Source organism: Macaca nemestrina, chromosome 2 (genome assembly GCF_043159975.1).
Source record: "Macaca nemestrina isolate mMacNem1 chromosome 2, mMacNem.hap1, whole genome shotgun sequence".
Classification (NCBI taxonomy): Eukaryota; Metazoa; Chordata; class Mammalia; order Primates; family Cercopithecidae; genus Macaca; species Macaca nemestrina.
The window spans coordinates 115,288,023-115,310,201 of NC_092126.1; the positions used below are offsets into that span (position 1 = coordinate 115,288,023).

At 42.7% G+C, this 22,179-nt stretch overlaps 1 protein-coding gene across 11 annotated transcripts in view; it reads left to right on the forward strand.

Annotated features, from left to right (window-relative positions):
• The window catches only part of LOC105480516 (IQ motif containing F3), a 71,817-nt gene that overhangs the window by 31,986 nt on the left and 17,652 nt on the right, over positions 1 to 22,179 (forward strand). For 9 of the 11 annotated variants that reach the window (XR_011620067.1, XR_011620066.1, XR_011620068.1 and 6 more), the window contains exon 2: positions 8,808 to 8,909. Coding sequence is in view for 6 of the 11 variants with exons in the window: in XM_071091805.1 (XP_070947906.1) it covers positions 8,808 to 8,909 (102 nt within the window). In the remaining 5 variants the exon portion in view is untranslated. Of the gene's footprint in view, positions 1 to 8,398; positions 8,558 to 8,807; positions 8,910 to 22,179 lie in introns of those variants that run through there. The other 2 variants (XM_071091800.1, XM_011739516.2) reach the window with 1 other exon arrangement.

The following is a 22,179-nucleotide window of genomic DNA, read 5'->3' on the forward strand; positions in this document are numbered from 1 at the left end:
CAAAACACTACATATTCAAAATTGTAGGATGCAGCTAAAACTTGCTTAGAGGGAAACTTATTATTTCAAATGTATGCATTAGGAAAGGTAGAAAACCATGAGCTAATTATCCATCTTAAAATTTAAAAAGCAATTTAAACCCAGTAAAAGTAGGAGAAAAATAATAGAGATAAGGACAGAAAATAATGAAAAGGGAATAAAAGATCAAGGAAAAAAATAATAAAGTCCAAGAAATCTAAAAGGTCTTGGTATCATGAACAGGGTTCCTCATACTAACACGGTATACTCCTGTTCATCATATGCTTTCTCCTAGATCCCGCACCTCTGAGGAGAATAGGACAGATGTGTCTCTCAGATGAGAATGTAGGTCATCATCTGTGAGAAGCAGGACATAAACTCAAAACTTCCAGATTTATATTGGCACCCGCCCGTTTCTCTGGAGCTACCCAAGGAAGGGTGGATTGTTAAGAGTGAGCCAGTGCCCCTTCTTGGCAGGCACTGGGGGTGAGGTGTGGGTAGTTATATGTCTCTAAGTACCTATGCTTCCTAAAACTAAAGAACACACAGCAGAACAAAGCAACCATGAAGATTTGGCTTAGGTATGATATGCTGCTGTATGCTGTGCTCATAACTTTGATCATTTAGTGCTGGTTGAGGCCAAGACTGGCAAGGCTGCTGGAACAGAAATGGCTGGCAGCTTAGAGGTGGAGGCAGGGATTCTATATAAACCAGGCTGCAGTTTTGCTTTGCATGTGGTATATCCACCCACACCTCTGTCAAGTGCTATGGTGAAAGATCCAGGCCCACTGTTGATAGTACATCTTCCAGACCCACAGCCTTTTCCAGGAACAATATGAAATCACTTCCAACCAGCTGGGTTCCACATTGAAATCTTGGTGTGAAGAGTCCCTGTGAGGAAAACTGGCTCCCTTTTTTGATAAAGATCTGGCCTGTGTTTTTGCGTCTCACAAACTCCTCAAGTCTTCAGACTCCAAGGACTTCCAATCCATGCTGACAATGACCATATTCCACTGATACACTCTGTAAATTAGAAACAGAGGCCAAGGCTGACATGATGTATGTCAGAGCCAAAGTCCAAGTGTCCAGCCTTGGTATGAGGTTTAGATATTTCTGTTCAAGGATGGACATTCTCTCACATTATCGGACAAATCTTCATACATGGTTAGACATTCCCTCTGCTGGGAGGATCGTCCCCATGCATGGTTGTTTATGTCCTTGAATAGACATCTCTACACATAATTAGGCATATTCACATGTTTGGTTACCCTGATGTATTGGTTGGATATCCCCATTCAAGGGTGGACATTCCCATTCATAGCTGGACATCCCTACTCATGCATGGACATTGAAGAGTCCAGCTCCTGTGACTTTTCAGGCCTAAACACAGGCAACGACAAAAGTATTATTTGGCAGGCCTCATGGAAGAAGGCTGCCCTCCCTGCATCAGACTTGGTGTGCAACCAAAGCATTGCAATCTCTGAAAGGAGTTACAGTTAAGGAATAAGGCCCGTCTGGCTTGCTATGCTCTTACTCATATAGTACTTATCTCATTGTAGTCCAGGCAGCTTCATTTGGAGGCCTCATTCTTGCGGACCTTCAGCTGAGGCTTTCTCTAAGTGCTTCTGCCAATATATCCTTAAGTGGGTGGGTTGCGGTGGGCTTAAAGATATTTTTCACTGCTTTGACTTCGTACTCAGTATGTTTCCACCCCTAGCCCTTCATTCTCTCCTTTTTCCCAGCTTCTGGGTTCATAAAACTGCAGATGCCTTTTATTCAGGGCTCCTTTGGCAGTAAGACTGCCCATCCCTGCATCTATGCTGATCCACCTGACCCTCAACCGGTATGCTGTACCGGTATCCTTTTTCCAGTATGAGGGAAAAGGAATATGGGAGAGTGGGCACTGGCTCTAGTTTAGCCTCTTGCTTGTATTGCAGCAGGTAATTAACAACTTCACCCTTACTTTCATTTTGGCTTGTTGTCTTAATCACCTCTGATGCCTCTCAGTTCAGCTCTCTTTAGCTCAGCTGAGCTCTTGACAGACTTTTTTACTCATGAACGGACATCCTAATCATGGCTGAGTATTGCCCCAGTGGCTGGACCTCCTCCCATTACTGCACATCCAACCATAGCTGGACATCCTCACCATGGCTGGGAGTGCTTCCTCCATGGCTGGACATTCTGCCAATGTGTGGACATTCCTCCATGACTGGACATGCTACCAATGGCTAGACATCTCCTCCTGTGGCTTACATCCTCCTGTGTCTGGACATTCACAGGCATGGCTAGACATCCCCTTCCTGACTGAACATAATCACCAATGACTAGACATCCCCACCCATGGCTGGATCCCCCCTCATGACTGAACATCCCCTATAGCTGGACACTTGCCCTTACGCTCACGGATAAAGGGTTTGTCTGCACATTCAGCAACTTCATGGATTTGAGAGGAAGCCACTCATTTCTTCTCCTTTTACTTTCTCCTTCCTTCCTTGGGCAAGTTCTACATTTTCTAATCCTCTGCCTCCAACTCTGTGTTATCTTGTCTCCCCTTAGTATACAGCCAGGGTCTCTATGTCTTTGCATAAATGAGTAGGTTCTATTTTTGCTCTATAAGTTATTGGCATTTGACTTACCATCATTTGTGTTCCTCTTTCCTCTCAAAAAGCTGATGCCCCATCATTTAGGTTTTCAGGCAACCTTAGGTGGACAATTCCTACGTCACGTCTCAGATTAGCTTAATCTCTCTCAGTCTCTGTTTCTCTGTCTCTCTCTGACTCCTCCACACCTCATGCATGCACACACTCACACACACTGTTGAGAATGTCATGATGTTCCTACTCCCTAATTTATTACTATAATGGCTCTTGTCTTAGGCCATTCATGCTGTGCTATAAAAATACCCTAGACTGGGTAATTTTATAGCACAGCGTATAGTCCCTCACTCTCAGCCTGTGTCCCTGGCCACTTCCTGGGAGATCCAGGCATGGGATGTAGAAATTTATTTCTCACAGTTCTGGACACTGGGAAGTCCAAGATCAATGTGTTTGCAGAGGAAGGTGAAGGCTTGCTCTGTTTTATGGACGGCACCGTGTTGCTCTGTCCTCACAGGGGCAAATGTGCGTCCTCACATGATAGAAGGGCAAAATGACTCCCTCAAGGTGCTACTATAAAGATATGAATCCCATTCATGAGGATACAGCCTCCCAAAGCCCCACCTCTTAATACTATTACATTAGAGATTAGGTTTCAACATATGAATTTTGAAAGGACACAAACATTCTGACCACAGTAGCTCTGTCAATTATTATTGTCACGATTGTGGCCTGGATAAAATTTCCATTGCTACTTCCACCAGTCTTTCACTTCCCACAACAGTGTCCACATCATCACACTGGAACACACTCATCGTCTTCCTTTCCTCTACCCTGAAAGTGTCCTTCTCTCATCCACTGATTCCTATATAACAATCCATCCTTTTCTTTTGCCTGTCTCCCTTCTTTTAAGTTATTGTCTAAATTAAGACTGTTTTGGTTGCAAATGACAGAAAATAGACTTGGAAGCCAAAAAAGGGAATTTATTGGTTTATTTAAAAGTTAAGAGGTCTAAGCTGGGCACGGTGGCTCATGCCTGTAATCCCAGCACTTTGGGAGGCCAATGCACATGGATCACCTGAGGTCAGGAGTTTGAGACCAGCTTGGCCAACATGGAGATACCCCGTCTCTACTAAAAACACAGAAATTAGCCAGGCATGGTGGCAGGTGCCTGTAATCCCAGCTACTCTAGAGGCTGAGGCTGGAGAATTGCTTGAACCCAGGAGGCGGCAGTTGCAGTGAGCTGAGATCGTGCCATTGCACTCCAGCCTGGGCAACAAGAGCAAAACTTCATCTCAAAAAACAAAAAAAAATTAAGAGGTCTATTTGTTTATGTGGCTGCTGTAACAATTACCACATACCTGGTGGCTTAAAAGAAAAGAAATACGTTTTCTTACGGTTCTGGAGGCTAGAGGCTGAAATCCAGGTGTCAGGAGGGCCAAGCTCCTTCCGGAAGCTCTAGGGGAGATTTCCTTCCTTGTCACTTCCAGCTTCTGGTAGTTCCCAGCATTCCTTGGCTTGAGGTCACATCCCTCCTGTCCCTGCCTTCCTCTTCACATCGCCTTGTCTAAAGTGTGTCTCTCTTAAAACTTCCTCTGCCATTCAGTACCTAAATACAGTACCTATGACTGTATTTAGGTCCCATGCAGGTAATCCAGGATAAATCCTTCCTCACAAGACCCTTAAGTTAATCACATCTTTTGTCATAGATAACAGTCACAGATTCTAGGGATTTCATGTGCATACCTTTTAGAGGCCCATTTGTCAGCATACCAGAAGGCCCATTTTTTGTAGTTGGATTTGGAACCCCAGACAGTATTACCAGGCCCTTCCTCACTTCCTATCACACCTGCCCGGTCTGCAAAGTCACAGCAAGCCAGATGAAACTTGAAATAGAGAATGCAATGACATAGGCCTGGCTGTAGGAAAACCTAGCTAACCCCAGATTTGCCAATCTGATGGCCACTTGTGGGAGATCTGTTGCATAAAAGAAGGCCTGGCCCAGGCTGACCCTTGGCTGCTGCCCCTGACAACAGATCTGGTGAAACTTGTCTCTAAAAGAGGCCCTAGTGCTCAGGCTGACTGGGATGCCAACAGAGGCAGGAGGACTGTTTCAACCCCTTTCCCCAGAGAGTGTAAAAACTGGGCTTTATTTTTCACAGCCCCTGACCAGGCATCTCCATTCAGAGCAAGACATCAGAGAATCCGGCTGCAGCCAGGGCCAGCTCGGAAGACCAGGATTCCACAGGCCTGTGTTTGGCAGGGCCCTCAGGGCCAGCAGAGTGCTTAGCAAGGAGCCAGGAGGACATGGCACTTCAGCTGGGCAACGGCAGGACAGACGCTGTGCCTTATGGTGGGGGATACAGTGGGGGAGCAGCCAGTCAGAGCCAGCCCCTGGGGAAGCCAGAGCAGGAGCTGAGGGCAGCAGCTGTGCCTACTGCCTCCCCACCCTGGGGCTGAACAACGAGGCTTCCCTCCCCTCTGCTCAGCACTTCCTGGGAGAACCAGGCATGGGATATGGGAAGGGAGAGGGACTCGGGGGGTGTGGGGAGATGGTGGTGGGGGTGGCATGGGGGTAGGTAAACAACTAGGGGTAGGCAGGGGAAAGGGCTGTCCCTCCGCCAGTGCAGGTCATTGGGCACACAGCCTCTAAATCCTACCACGTCCTCAGAAGCAGCTGTGCTCCTCATCCACTCCCATGTCCCCTCTCCGGCCTACCCCCAGGCTGCCTCATCCTCTGCTGGACCTGCCTTGGGTGGGTGCTGCTGGGCCACTGCTTTGCTGAGTCTCCCTCTGTCTCTGGGCACCTATGGTGCAACCATCTCTCACGTGGTCTCTCACTGTCTCTGCTTTGTCATCCATGCCCAAGGCCCCTCACTCTCTACCTGTGTCTCGCAGATGTTTGTGTGAACCTTCATCCCAGAAGTCTGAGGTCTGCAACCCTCTGTAGGGTCTTTCCATGGTGGGCCCTGCCTGAGCGGTGGGAGGGCCAGTGGGGAGGTGTGCAGGGGTCTTCATGCCTTGCAGCTGGGTGATGCTTCCCTCAGCCCCAAGTCCCTTCTATGTGTTGGAAGGTGTGGGAGTGGGAATCTGCAGAGCAGCTATAGTATATTTTCAGGTCCAGGGTTCCGTCTGGTGCCCAACGCCATTGGCAAGGGCGGGTTGCAAAGATTCTGCTCAGGACCTATTGCCTTTGGCCTGTGTCTCACTTCTCTAAAGGGATCTTTTCTTCAGAAGCTCCTCCTCCTCCCAAAGCAGTAAGAGAACAACTTTCTGCCATCACTGATGAAAGCCATGCCTACTCTTGCATGTCTTGCTTTGTAAGGTGGTTGTTTCTGGAATTCTGCATGACAAATCCCTGGAGGTGCCACCAGGCTGGAGATATTGCCACTCCAAATATTCATGGTTCCATTAGTTAGAAAGACGAGGAAAATGGATACTGGCTGGGCAAGTGCAGTCTGCCTCAACTTCTATAGTGGAAAAAGAATAAAAATCCAAACAATTCCTTGCCAATTCAACAAAAGACAACAAAAGTGAAAATGAAAGAGAAAAAAAAACGACAGCTGGAAATTATGAAGCAATATGGCAGTAAGTCAAAGCATATTAGAAATGAAAATAACCATGAATTTGTAGTAGTGTCTATCAAAATACAGAGACTTTCTTGCTGGATCAAAAGAGAAACACATGTATTTTGTGCACAGAAGGAGATGGGAATTTGAAAATAAAGGAGTGGGTAAGGATACAGCATGGACGGACTCCTGCTTCTAGTAATGACATGCTAAGGAGCTGGAATGGTCCTTTTGCTAAAGGTAACTAGAAAAGCTGATCAATAAACATTTTAAGTTTCTGCTTGAAGAAATTGAAAACAAACAATACAGTAAAAAAAAAATCACTAGGCCATGATCCAAAGAAAGACACTCAGAAATGCAAATCTGGCCCTGTGGGTATTGTCCAATCACTTCATCAAAAAATGCGTTCTGCACCTTCCCGGTCCCACAGGTTCGTCTCACCACTTATCCTGCCCTCCACCTAGCGCCTGTCTTTTCCATGCCCCTCGTCCTACTATCTTCACCTTGATATCCACTCCCAGCCTTAACTGGCCTCCTCCTCTTCCCTACATTCCCCCCAGAGCCCCACTGCAGCCTCCCCAGTACTCACCCTAAACATTTCAAATGTACTCTTTAGTGACCCCTGGGCAGAAACTCTGAGGGGGACCAGGGCCTGATGCTGACCCCTCAGGCCATGGCCAGAGGACCTTCTACTGAGCATTGACCTGTGGCACCAAGTGGCTTTTCAGTGGTTAGGTTCAGGCAGAGATGGTGCCTGCTTCTGCAGTGGCTGTGCTGACTCATCTTCTGCCTGTGACAAGAGAGCAGTCAAAGACATTTGTACCATAGCTGGGGCCTCAGAGATATCCTTCTCTGTGTGTGTCCTGTTCTCCCAGGAGGCTGATAACTGGGTGCCCTGCAGACAGGACAGACACAGGGGATTCAGCCACAGTGAGGGAGTGTGCCCTGTCCCTCCAATTCTACTGGCCTCATCAAAGATAATCATTGATAAATTTTGGTTGTGTATGTCTTCCTAATTCCCTTGTTTTCATAGTACTATTATGATATGCTTATAAGTATTTGTCCATCAACTCAATTTGTTTCACTTGTACTCCATATCAGTACAGACAGAACAAAGTTCTTTTCTGTGGTTTCATTAAGTGCTTGGTTTGATGAATTTTCACAGTCCCATATTCCTTGGTAACCACCACCCAAAACAAGATATAGCACATTCCTCTTTGTTTCCATGTGCTGTTTGCAAGCAAAACCCCTATATCTAGGAATTCATCTGATTCATTTTCTATTGTGGTTCATTTTACCTGTTAGTTTTACCTGTTTTAGAATTTTATATAAATGGAAGAACCTATAGGTAGTCTAGTTTCTTTCATTTAGCACCAAGTTTCTGAGAGTCATCTATGTTATTCCGTGTATGAATATATTCATTTTTGTTACTATTACTCCATTATACTAATATATCACGAAAGTTTTGTCTAGTCACCTGTTGGTGGACATTTGGGTTGTTTCCAGTTCTGACCTATTTGAATAAAGCTGCTATGAATATCCATGCACATGTCTTTGTAAATGTGTTTTCATTTTTAATTTGCAAATTTTAGGACTGAAACTACTGAGTTACAGGACGGGTGCATGTTGAACTTCATTAGGAAGTGCCAAACCATTTTCCAAAGTGGTTCTGCTGTTTCACACCTTTTTATCAGCAGTGTATAAGAGATCTACCCATTCTGAATCCCTGCCAGGATTTAGTGCTGTCAGATTTCTTGTGTTAGCCATTCTCTTAGGGTGTCTAGGGGTATTTCATTTTGGTTCTCATTTTTATTTCCCTCATGACTATTTATATTGAGCATCTTTTCATGTGCTTCTTAGTCATTCCTAAATCTCCTTTTCTGAAGCACCTGTTTGAGAATTTTTCTACTAATTCATTCTTTCTCATCTTTATATGGCTCAATTGGTTCATTGAACTGAAATCCATGTGACTGAATTTTGTATTTGATGGAGGTTTAGGTTGTCTCAATTTTTGTTTTTATTAACTAGATTGAAATCACTAGCTATATACTTCTTTGTGCTAATTAGCCAGTATTTCCAGTGGCTTGCTTTTGTAGTCAAATTGTGGCCATGTCTGCAAAAAAGAATGGATAAGAGTTCCACATATTCACTGGAAAAGATTCAGCTGTTGGAAGCCATTCTGATGCCAGAGTCATAGGTGCCCTTATGACATCATCACACTCTCTCTTCCTTCAGACTTCCTGCCACAGTGGTGGCTAGAGAAGTACAGACCTGAGTATAATGGAGACCTCTAGCCTCTAATCATGGGCACTGAAGGGGATTGCAGACTTGAAGGGGTTGACCAACTACCTGCAAGTCATGGGCATTCAATTTTGTGTAAGAGACAACCAGTTCACCCAAAGATGCAGGCAGGGGGAGGTGAATTCCCACAGTTAATCAGGATTCAAGCCCTGTGTCTATGGTCTCTGCGAAAGCCAAGAGGTTAAGGATGTGGCGAACTTGGCTGAAAACTGGGTATCCTGCAGACAGGACAGACACAGGGGATTCAGTCACAGTGAGGGAGTGTGCCCTGAGTTCTATAAAGAACTATCTACCCACACCTCTCCTCTTTAAAATCTGATTACAGAAGGATGGCCGTGTTCACCAAACCATAACGGAAGATGATGATGAAACCACACTGTCGAAACAAATGGAGCGGGAGAAAATGCCTCCTTCCCGCAAACCAAAGGTAAGTCAGAGCAGGCCCTCAAGGTTGGAAGAGACCCCACACCTGCAATATCTCTGACCCATGCCACCCAGTAGTGGTGGTTGTCTTCTCTGTGGCTCATAGAATTAGTTAATCATGGAATTTCTTGTCTGAACTAGGAAACATTTGTGAGTAAAAGGTGTTGCTATTAATCCTTACTCAAGAACAACCACCATAAACCAAGAATTCCAAAAGAAGGCATTGTAATCTTAGGACGTGACAGCTCCATGCATGTTTTTGACCTAAAGATGTTCCAGAAGGACAAGATGTGGAGGTGGAAGACAGTGATATGGATGATCCTGAACTTGTGTAGGCCTAGGCTAATGTATGTTTGTTCCGTAATATGCAGCAAAAAAGTTTTGAAAGTACAAAAAAATTCTAATACAAAAAAGCTAATAGGATAAGTATATAAAGAATATATTTTTGTACAGCTATATAGTATGTTTATGTTCTAAGCTGTGTTATTATGGGTCAAAATTTTAAAAAATATGTTTATAAAGTAAAAATGTTACATTAAACTAAGGTCAATTTATTATTGAATAAAGAAAATTTTAAAATAAATTCAGTCTAGCCCACATGTACAGTGTTAACATCATCTATAGCAGTACATGATAACGTCTTAGGCCTTCACATTCACTTACCACTCACTAACTCACTGACCTAGAACAATTTTGAGTCCCACAACCTCCATTTACGGTAAGTGCCCTATACAGGTCTACCATTTAAAATCTTTTATACCATATTTTTACTGCACCTTTTCTATGTTTAGATACACAAATACTTATCATTGTGTTATAATTGCCTATTGTATTCAGTATGGTAACAGTATGGTAATACAGGTTTGTAGCCTAGGGGATATAAGGTCTATCCTACAGCATAGGTGTAGGCTATAGGTTTGTGTAAGTACACTCTATGGTGTTCACACAATGAGGAAATCACCTAGTGATGGTTTAGAATGTATTCCCATCATTAAACGATGCATGATTATACTTACAGAAACAATGAAATCTTATTAAAAATAATTTGGAATTATAATGGTCATTTGTAGAATGTTCTAGATAAACAAGACTATTCATCTAAGAAGTGCATTTAAAATAAGGGCTCCAAAATTAGGCCCACTCAGGGATGTCTATTTTAATTATATGCAGAAGCTTCCAAAAAGATTTTTTTAATTGCCTTTTTAAAAAGATTCCTTACCAAGGGAAAAGGAATAGCTTAAGTAACTAATTGATAAGAAAATTGGAATCTGCTAACCTTTTCAATTAGTTACCATCCCACCTTAAAGATGAAAAGAAAGCTAGAAAAAAATGTTTATAAGAGTTAAATCCTCAGGTCACCATGTATGCTTCTCTAACCACCAATATGCTCCGACAAGATTCTTGAGTTTATAGTTATCTGTGATGAGTCCAGGCATAGAAAATGCTTTGTCTGGGCTGGGCACAGTGGCTCACATCTGTAATCCCAACACTTTGGGAGGCTGAGGCGGGCAGTTAACTTGAACCCAGGAGTCTGAGACCAGTCTAGGCAACATGGTGAAACCCTGTCTCTATAAACAAAAAAATACAAAAATTAGTTGGGCATAGTGGCGTGTGCCTGTAGTCCTAGCTGCTTAGGAAGCTGAGGTGGGAGGATTGTTTGAGCCCTGGAGGCAGAGGTTACAGTGAGCTGAGATGGTACCACTGCACTCCAGCCTGGGTGACAGAGTGAGACCCTGTCTCAAAAGAAGAAAAAGAAGAAGGAGAAGAAGTGAGGAGGAGGAGGAGGAGGCGGAAGGAGAAGGAGAAGAAGAAATGCTCTGTCTGCTCTATTACTAATGGGCTTTGCCCTGTATTTAGCAATCTAGTTAAGAAACAGAAGCTAAATTAAAAAGCTGGCTATCTAAATTAGTCTCCAATGCATTCTTTTCTGGCATTGAGTTGGTTATTTTTATTTCAATAAAAATTTTTTTAGAAACAGGGTCTTGTTCTGTCACCCAGGCTGGAGTGCAGTGGCATGATTGTGGCTCACTACAGCCTTGACCTCCTGGGCTCAAGTGATCCTCTCACATCAACCTCATGAGTCACTGGGACTATAGGTGTGTGCCACCATGTGCAGCTAATTTTTTATTTTTTGTAGCAATGGTATCTCATTATGTTGCCCAGCCGGTCTTGAACTCCTGGATTCAAGCGATCCTCCTGCCTCAGCCTCCCAAAGTGCTGGGATTACAGGTGTGAGCCACCATACCTGGCCCAGCTAGTTACTTTGAAACAAGGAACTCAATAACTCACAACAAACAACCCAAATAATCCCATTAAAAGGTGGGCAAAGGACATGAATAGACTTTTGTTTTTGAGATGGAGTCTCACTCTGTCGCCCAGGCTGGAGTGCAGTGGCGTGATCTCTTTGATTATTTCTTAAATAATCAAAAACATAATAAAGACAACTCAGGAATTAGCTTGATAAAACATAAAGTCTTCATTTTTTTAGGTGAGTTATCAAAAAGGTAAAACAAACAAACAAACAAAAAAAAAACCTCCTTTAGTGTAATTGTTTTTCTTTTCTTTTTCTTTCTTTCTTTTTTTTTTTTTTTTTTTTGACAGTCTCATTCTGTAGCCCAGGCTGGAGTGCAGTGGTGGTGCAATCTCTGCTCACTGCAAGCTCCGCCTCCCAGGTTCACGCCATTCTCCTGCCTCAGCCTCCCCAGTAGCTGGGACCACAGTTGCCCACCACCACGCCAGGCTAGTTTTTTTTTATTTTTAGTAGAGACAGGGTTTCACTGTGTTAGCCAGGATGGTCTCGACCTCCTGACCTCGTGATCCACCCATCTCGGCCTCCCAAAGTGCTGGGATTACAGGCGTGAGCCACTGCGCCTGCCCGACTTTTTTTTAAAGATGATGTACAAATGGCCAATAGGCATATGAAAAAATGCTCAATATGACTAATCATCAGACAAATGCACATTAGAACAACAATGAGATGTCATCTTACATATGTCAGAATGACTATTATATTAAAAAAATAATAACAACAAATGTTGATGAGGATGCAGGGAAAAGCAAACTCTTATACCCTGTTGGTGGGAATGTAAATTAGCACAATGTCTATGGAAAACAGTATGGAGATTTCTCAAAGAACTCAAAGTAGAACTACTGGTATCTACTCAAAATAAAAAGAAATCATTAATATCAAAAAGATACCTGTTCCTCTATCTCTGTTGTAGCACTATTCACAATAGCAAAGATAGGGAATCAACCTAAGTGTCCATCCACAGATTATTGGATTAGAAAACATGTTTATATATGCAGTAGAATACTATTCAGCCTAAAAAAGAATGAAATCATGTCTTTTGTAGAAACACGGATGGAACTGGAGGTGAGTTAGTAAAACAAGTCAGAAACAGGAAGACAAATACTGCATGTTCTTGCTTATAAGTGAGAGCTAAACAAAAGGTACACATAGATGTAGAGTGTAGAATGATAGAGGGTGAGAGAGTGGGAGGAGGTGTATGATGAAAAATTACTTAATAGCTGGAAGCCATCATCCTCAGTAAACTAACACAGGAACAGAAAACCAAACACAGCACGTTCTCACTCACAAGTGGAAGTTGAACATAGAGAACATGTGGGACACAGAGAGAGGCACAACATACACCAGGACCTGTTGAGGATGGGGGGTGAGGGGAGTGAACTTAGAGAATGAGTCAATAGGTCCAGCAAACCAGCATGGCACACATATACCTATGTAACAAACCTGCACGTTCTGCACATGTATCCTGTTTCTTTTTTTTTTTTTTTTTTGAAGAAATAAAGAAAAAAATGTAAATAATGAAATTTTAAAAATAAAAGTAATACAAATTACTTAATAGGTATAATGTACATTATTCAGGTGATGGATAGCCTAAAAGCCCTGACATCACCACTATGCAATCTATGCATGTAGTAAAATTATACTTGTTCTCCATAAATTTATACAAATAAAAATTTTAAATGCAAAAATGAAACTCTTGTAAAAATTGATACCTATAAAGGAAAATTACTAAAAATTTTTGTAATGAGAGAAAGCTTTGGCATAAATCTACATAACGAGCTTCACCTTTGCTGACTGCCTTGTCTTAACTGAACTTTCTACCTATACCATTCCTTGTCTTGGCAAATAACAGTATTTAAGCTTGAGATCTAAGTTTTATGACTTTGGTATGTAAGTTTTCTTCCTTTTTTTACCTAAGCGTCAGCCCTAGGAAAATGCAAGTTTAGGGTAGAAAAATTTTAGATGATTATTACAAATTGAATAAATAAAATGGACATTGTTAAAGTTAAAATGAAGGTTTAATATACCAGAGATTGTATGGGCCAGAGGGACTCTGCTGGTCCCCTAACATTACAGAACCCCAATTCAGTCTGCTGTACCTATTCCAGTTTGGAAAAATTTTTAAACCAGAAGTCAAAGATTACAATGAGAAATCTGATCTGACATGCTTAGGGCAATGACCAGATAGGTAAATCAAGATAAGAATTGACAATAGGGCAAAGATTCTTTGATTCAGCCCCATGCTGGGATAGGTGTAGGATATAATAAATTCTTCTTCAAAGATTTTAGCTTGTAAATTGTTAAGTACAATGAGTTCTGAGATCCTCTCGAAAGAACCAATGTATCAGTACATTCAGCTCCCCTGTTCTTTGTTCTTCATTTTAAAGTTTAACTTCCTTGTTCTCTTCGTCTCCTTGCCCCTAGTTTCAGTAAACAGCCCCCTTCTAGCCTCTATCACCTGCTCTGTCCTGAGTCACCCCTGGTCACCTGCTCTGTCCTGAGTCACCCCTGGTCACCACTCTGACCTGAGTCATCCTGAGTCACCTGTTCTGTAACTGTCCTCCCCATCAAACTACTCACCTCGCCACTCCAACTCATACCCCCCTCTCTTTAAAATAGTCTATCGGAATTAGCTTAAGACTTGTGCAGTCCAACCCTAGCCAATAGGGGAACAACACAGCAGTAGGGGCTACCTGCATCAGGAATAAGAACCCCTTCCCCTCCCTTGTTCAGCTGTGCTGTCACCATTGCTCCATCTGTGAGATGCACCCTTCTATAGAAGTAAATTCCCTTGCTGAGAAAATGTATGCTCGAGTGCTATTTCTTTTGTGGCACTGAAAGTTTATTTATAACATGGGTAAAATGTTCATATGGTAAAGAAGAGAGATATCTTCAGAGTAAATGATTTTTGTTAAAGACAAGTGAGCCCTTGAAAGAATAGATGATGATTTGTGACAAAGTTTATCTGGGTGTAGTGTTGACATCTAGTCTCCACTCCTGTTATAGGAGTTAGTCTTCCCAGGTTGATGAAACTCCCAGGGAGAGGATTGAAAATAATTGAGTTCCTTTTGGAGGATCTGTCTTTAGGCAGATAAGGGGAATTCAGAGAAAGTCTCCTTTTGAATTTTGCTGTTTTTCAAGTGCCTTCAGCTTGAAGTAATCAGTACACCAAAGCAGCATATTTTGGAGTGGCATTTCATGAACTCCTTCAATGGCTAGCTTTGTTTAATGAGCAATTTGAACAATTGCTAGGAGTGAATTAGGTAAATGTAAGCAGGATAAAAATTTACACTTTCAAAAATATCTTTAGTAACTTGAAATCTAAAAGTTACATTAAATTAAGTAATAAATATTTATTAAATGGCTAAGTTATTTCTAAGAAAGTTAAAATATGAAAACATTAATTACTGAACATAAATTTAAAGTTTATATACTTTGGCATCCAGTTTTTATGTGGTATAGAGAAGGTAAATATATTTGGGTCTGTTAATAAACATGAAAAATTATATTACAAGTAAACATGTCTCTAGAAATTACGAAAATGCTGCTCATCTACAGAATGCTGATATAAAACAGCTCACAAGGCTTATTAGTTTTCATCAAAAATTAAGAATACTAGGGATTAAAACTCTAATATGTGCTAACTCAAACTAGAGAATAAGAGAAACAACTCTGTATGTGAGGAAAAATAAGATGTTTTGTAAAGGAAGTTATAAGGTAAGAGGTAAGAAAAAAAGACAGTAATTTTTGTCCTAAAGTGAGTAGTCACTCACTTTTCCACAATGGAAAGAGGAAGAGTATAGGACAAACTAAATGGATATAACAAATTTGTAGAAGGTTTGTGAAAAGGAAATTTTGAAAGACAAATATGTGTGGTCAAGCTGGCTGATATGGTTTGGCTCTGTGTCTCCACCCAAATCTCACCTTGAATTGGAATTCCCAATGTTGGGGGAGGAACTTGGTGGGAAGTGATTGGATCATGGGGGCGAACTTCCCCCATGCTGTTTTTGTGCTAGTAAGAGAGTTCTCACAAGATCTAATGGTTTAAAAGTATGTGGCACTTCCCCTCTTGCTCTCTCTCTCTCTCTCCTGCTGTCTTGTGAAGAAGGTGCTTGCTTCCCCTTCGCCTTCTGCCAAGATTGTCAGTTTCCTGAGGCCTCTCAGTTATGCTTCCTGTTATGCCTGTGGAACTGTGAGTTAATTAAACCTCTTTTTTAAAAAAATAAATTAGCCAGTCTCAGGTAATTCTTTATAGCAGTGTGAGACCAGGCTAATACAGAATATTGGTACCAAGAGTGGGGTACTGCTATAAAGATACCTGAAAATGTGGAAGCAGCTTTGGAACTGAGTAATAAGCAGAGGTTGGAACAGTTTGGGAGGGCTCAGAAGAAGACAAGAAGATGTGAGAAAGTTTGGAACTTCCTAGAGACTTGTTGAATGGTTGGGACCAAAATGCTGGTAGTGATATGAACAGTGAAGTCCAGGCTGAGGTGGTCTCAGATGGAGATGAAGAACTTATTGGGAACTGGAGTAAAGTTCATTTTTGCTATCCTTTAGCAAAGAGACTGGCAGCATTTTGCCCCTGCCCTAGATATCTGAAGAACTATGAACTTGAGAGAGATGATTTAGGGAGTCTGGCATAAGAAATTTCTAAGCAGCAAAGCATTCAAGAGGTGACCTGGCTGTTTCTAAATGTGTATGCTCATATGCATAAAGATATGGTCTAAAATTGCAACTTACATTTAAATGGGAAGCAGAGCATAAAAGTTGGAAAGTTTGTAGCCTGACCGTGTGGTAGAAAAGAAAAACCCATTTTTCTGGTGAGGAATTCAAGGTTGCAGAATTCACATAAGAGGAGCTGAATATGATAGCCAAGACAATGGGGAAAATGCCTCAAGGGATGGCAGCCCTTCCCATCACAGACCTGGAGACCTAGAGGGGAAAAATGGTTTCTTGGGCAAGGCCCAGGGCCCAGCTAGTCTGTGCAGCCTCAGGACATGGTACCCTGCATCCCAGTCACTCCAGCTCCAGCCATCATTAAAAGGGACCAAGATACAGCTCAGGCCATGGCTTCAGATAGGGCATACCCAAAGCCTTGATGGCTTCCACGTGGTGTTAGCGCTGCAAGTGTGCAGAAGGCAAGAGTTGAGATTTTGGAGCCTCTACCTAGATTTCAGAGGGTGCATGGAAATGCCTGGATGTCCTGGCAGAAGTCTGCTACAGGGGTGGAGCTCTAATGGAGAACTTCTACTAGGGCAGTGCAGGGTGGAATTGTGGGGTCAGAGCCCCCAAACAGAGTCCCCACTGGAGCACTGCCTAGTGGAGCTGTGAGAAGAGGGCCACCATCCTCCAGACCCCAAAATGATAGATCCACTGACAGCTTGCACTGTTCACCTGGAAAAGGCACAGGCACTCAATGTCAGGCCATGAAAGCAGCCAAGGGGGCTGTACCCTGCAGAGCCACAGGGACAGAGCTGCCAAAGGCCTTGGGAGTCCACCCCTTGCATCAGCATGCCCTGTATAGAGACATAGAGTCAAAAACGATTATTTTGGAGCTTTAAGATTTAATGACGGCCCTGTTGGATTTCAGATTTTATAGGACCTGTAACCCCTTTGTTTTTGCCAATTTCTCCCATCTGGAACAGGAGCATTTACCCAATGCCTCTGCCTTCATTGTTATCTTGGAAGTAACAAACTGGTTTTTGATTTTACAGGTTTTTGGGCAGAACAGACTTACCTTGTCTCAGATGAAACTTTGGACTGTGGATTATTGAGTTAATGCTGGAATGAGTTAAGACTTTGAGGGAATGTTGGGAAGCCATGATTATGTTTTGAAATATGAGAAGGACTTGAGATTTGGGAAGGCCTAGGGGAAGAATAATATGGTTTGGCTCCATGCCCCCACGTAAATCTCATGTTGGATTGTAATCCCCATGTGTTGGTGGAGGGACTTGGTGGGAGGTGACTGAATCATGGAGGCAGGCTTCCCCTATGCTGTTCTCATGAGAGTGAATGAGTTATTATGCAATCTGGTTGTTTAAAAGTGTGTCGTGTTTCCCTCTTTGCTCTCTGTCTGGCTGTCATGTGAAGAGGTGCTTGCTTACACTTCACCCTTCCGCAATGATTGTAAGTTTCTTGAGGCCTCCCCAGCCATGCCTTCTGTAGAGCCTGTGGAACTGTGAGTCAATTAAACCTCTTTTCTTCATAAATTACCCAGTCACAGGTAGTTCTCTACAGCAGTGTGAGAATACACTAATACACTCTTCAACTAAGGACAGAAACTGCTTTGCTCATGAAGACCTGTAAGCTGAAGCTGGACAACTTGGACAACCCTCATGCCTGATATGTGGGCCACTCAGACAGGTCATTGAAATACCCAGTGTTATGCCCAGAGACATTCAAACTGCAAAGCAGAATGAGAAGTTGATGACTTCATGCTGTGGGCAGCTTTTCCCAAGAAGTCAGAACAAGACTGCCCATCACGAGACTCATCCCTTTAATGTTTTCCTTGCTTATGCTTACCTCTTTCACATGACAGAATGTTGCCGTCATTAGAATTTCACAATCAGTAGCTTCTGCAGATAATTTGGCTGAGTTTAGATCTGTTATGCTAAACCCAAATCTTTATATGACCTAAGAGATCCTTTAATCCACACAGTGGCTAACTCTAGAGGCATTCCTACCACAACTCTGTTCAGACTGTACTGGTGGTCCTTTTTATAGAGTCGTACTTCTAGAATCACTTGTTCTCACTCCCTGTTTTAATTTTGCACAGTCATGGGATTCTAGATTATGGAATGGCTACCTACTGGCTGATCAAGGAGGTAACTGTGCAGTTGCTAACACTTCTTGTTGCACATTAACTGTTAGACTCAGTTGCAAAACAACATTAAAGAGAAGGCTTCCTTGTTAAAAGTAGTAGGTTTCTGGTCTGGCTTGTTCTTTGTCTAGTAAATTTTAGTTGGTTTGGCTCATGGGAAGCCTGGATGAGGAGCATACTCCAAACACTTGGTATTATCCTCCTGATAGTCATGATAGTACTGTCCCTGGTGTGTTATACTCTCTCAAAAGGTCTTAAATGTTCACAGGCAGCCATCTGCCAAATGCTAAATGGTCTCTCTCTATCTGGAATGATGAAAACTCAAGGAAACCATGAAAACAAGGACATGCTAACCTATGAATGACATGTTCAGACCAAAAACACAAAGTGATGGCTCCTGAGAGTAGCACTGATGACCTAAGTTTTAGTCAGACTCTCAGGTAGACGAGAGACTGAACAAAAGGGGAAATTGCTACACAACGTTTATGGGAGGCCATTGCTTTGGACTAGCCTCCTGCACTAGGTCCCAGCACATTAGCCCAAACCAGAACGGAGTCACTCATACTAGGTGCTATGAAGTCAGACTGAAATCTGAAATGGGCCAGTTTTCAAAAAAACCCAGTTTTACAGCAATCAATCAGAAGGAACCCAGTTCACCTGAATGATCATGATAAAGAAGTTCCCTCTGTTTTAACCCTATAAGGAAAGTAACTTTCAAACAGCAATCTCCATTTTGTTTCCCGTTTCTGCTGTTTTCAGCCCTTTTCTGCCTATAAAGCCAACACCTCTGTTCAGCTCATCTTAACACTCTTCTGTTTTATAGAATGATGTAGTACCCAATTCTGAAATCACAAAAGAAAGCCAATTAGAACTCTAAATACAATTTGTTCTAAATTTGTCTTTTAACACAGCCATGCCTGAGCTATTATGAGCTCTACTATAGGAAATCTTTGGTCAGTGAGTCAAGAAACCCCCGTTTTCACTCAATTCAGTTTGCCAAGACAGATAGCAAAAGAGTAGGGCACCTCAACAGATTATTAAACAAAGGAGGGTTTAATTTTATGTGAGCAACTTTTGAGGAAGTGGTTTTCAAACACTGGTTTTTGAATCGGAATCTCAACAGAGAGTGTACCTAGGGAGTTCTTGACAGTAAACATGGAATTATCTCTCAACTAATACAAACAGAAGACCATAGCATGCCTCTGATACTGAGGAGAGTAGTGAAAGGGAAGCTGCTGTGGTTTAATGGATAACTCAGCTCACACCTAGAATCAGAATGGCTAGAGGGTGAACGGAACATGAGTTCGCCACCCACGAGCCTTATTTGGGATTTTACACTTTGCCTAATTCAACAAGTCAGTAGCAGGGAGCCAGGCACACTCATCAGCCACTCATGAAACAACTCGATCAGGAATAGATGAGCTGGTCAAGGCCTTCCCTTCTCTTGCCCTGTATTCTGCTTATACAAAGCAAGTGTGTGGTAGCCTTCGCTTCCAGGATAACCTCTCATCTCTGTCTCCTAAAGAAAGTAGACAATCTCCCCATGGAGAGAGCCTATTGTGGGTATGGGAACTAAGAGAGAAACAGTAAGAGCAGTACGTCCCAACTTTCAGCACACACCACAGTCCTGTGGAAGGCTTGGTAAAGCAGATTACTGGGCCCCACCTAGCACTTCTCATTCAGTGTTATCGAGGTCCCAGAATGTATGTTTCTAACAATTTTCCAGGTGATGCTATGGCTGCTATTCTGGGGCCCCATCCTTTGAGAACCATTGGGGTAGAGCATAGCTATATCTGGAGGAAGGTAACTGTGAATGTTAGCATAATCAAAAGAACAGTGGTTTCAATAAATGAGAAGATTGTGTCTCCTTCCCATGTATGTCTGGCAGAGGTGGTCCAGGCTTGGTATGGCACTCCGTAGGGTGAGAAGTCTTGGCCCCGTCTAACGTATTACTCTGCTATGTATTGCCCCCATTCCTGAGGTCGTCAATAATCCAAAAATGAGTGCTACAAATTCAATAATTACATTGACAATGTAGCAGCAGGAAAAAAAGGAGGGGAAATGCATACTCCTTCTCTTTAAGGGTATATTCTTGACATTTCTGGTTCCAGTTTGCCCACAGCTTAGAAGGACATAAAAGGAGACCTGAACAAATGGAGAGATATGCTATATTCTTTCAAAAAATGTGTTAATAGTGTAAGGCTGTCAATTATCTCCAAAGTGATCTATTAAAATCATATTCCACTCACAAAATTAAAGCTGATTCTAATTGAAATCTTCTTGTGATTTATGGGAACTTGACACATTAGTGCAAAAAATAGTACCATAGAGCAAATGTCCACAATTAGTTAAGTCAATTTGGGAAAAAAGAGAAAAGGAGTTGAAACATGCTTACCGACATTAAAATGTGTTACAAAGCAATTAGTCTGAAATTGAGGCATTAGGTAGTAAGAACTAAGGTGGTATATAAACATTTGCTTAAGTCTGGGCACCGTGGCTCATGCCTGTATTCCCAGCACTTTGGGAGGTCAAGGTGGATGGATCATTTGAGGTCAGGAGTTCAAGACCATCCTGGCCAACACGATGAAACCCCATCTCTACTAAATATTAAAAAAAAAAAAAAAAAAAGCCAGCAGTAGAGGTGCATGCCTATAATCCCAGCTACTCAGAAGGCTGAGGCAGGAGACTCGATTGAGCCTGGTAGGAGGACATTGCAGTGAGCCAAGATCTCACCACCACACTCCAGTCTGGGTGACAGAGTGAGACCCCATCTCAAAAAAAAAAAAAAAAAAAGAAAGAAAAGAAAATGTGATTAAGAATTTGTTGGGTGGACGGGCGTGGTGGCTCATGCCTGTAATCCCAGCACTCTGGGAGGCTGAGGCAGGCAGATCACCTAAGGCTGGGAGTTTGAGACCAGCCTGACCAACATGGAGAAACCCCGTCTCTAATAAAAATACAAAATTAGCCAAGCCTGGTGGCGCATGACAGTAATCCCAGCTACTCAGGAGGCTGAGGCAGGAGAATTGCTTAAATCCAGGAGGCAGAGGTTGCAGTGAGCCGAGATCACGCCATTGCACTCCAGCCTGGGCAACAAGAGTGACACTCCATCTCAAAAAAAAAAAAAAAAAGAAAGAAAGAAAGAATGTCTTGGCTTTGCCTCATTCTCCTCTTCATGCATACAGCCAGGCAACAGTTTCTTCCCCATTCTGGCAGAACACAAGTTTATTTCCTGGACAAGTTGGACCAGACAGCATCTGGAGTCAGCAGAATTCAGGCATGCCATGGCTCATGGCAGGGGTGAAGCACCATACTAAAAATAGAGGGAGCATGGGAGAGTGTGCAGGCTGCATAGAAAGGCCTCCAGCCCTCTGTACCAACTCAGCTTCCTGCAGGGAGGTTTGTTCTCCTACTCTCTGACCTGAGGTTCTGGGAATCTTCTCTGGGAATCTGGCTCTGGGGATTCAGTCAATGATTACTGCACTAATGCAGCCTAACCAACTGTAAGACTCAGCGTCAAGCAACAGTAAGCAAGCAGCCAGGGTTGCTTGGCTGGGGAAGCTCAGCGCCATGTTTCCCACCCTGCACCTACCAGGAGGCTCCCTGGGTATGTTCTACTCTTGGTAATAGCAGAATGCAAGAGGCAAATGTAAACGAGCAAACCTCTGAAAGCCAAGCCCAGAACTTGCATATTGTCCTCCCACAGTATTCTACTGGCTAGAGCAAGTCATATAGCCAAACCCAAGGCACAGGAAGGTATATCCCATCCCCTTACAGGGAGAAATCACAAAATTCTGTAGCAAAAGATTAAAATGTAGGGCCACCAGCGCAACCTACCACAAGCTGCAAAGAAATAAACTAATGAATACAGATCTTTGGGGCCCCTCACCGACACCAAACCCAACACTCTGCCTTAGCAACGTATACTGAATAGCACCAGATAAGAAGCCCCACCTGTGGACACTGAGCTTCCCACTGAATTATCAGTGTCCCAATCTGATACATGGAGAGCCAACCAAGGACCACTAACATTGGTAAAAGGTTTCTCAAATGAAAGATTGAGACCAAATCTAAAACAGAAGAAAGGTGCTTAAAATAAATGTTACTGGGGACAGAAGGGAAAATGTTTTAAACCCCTAATGATTGTAA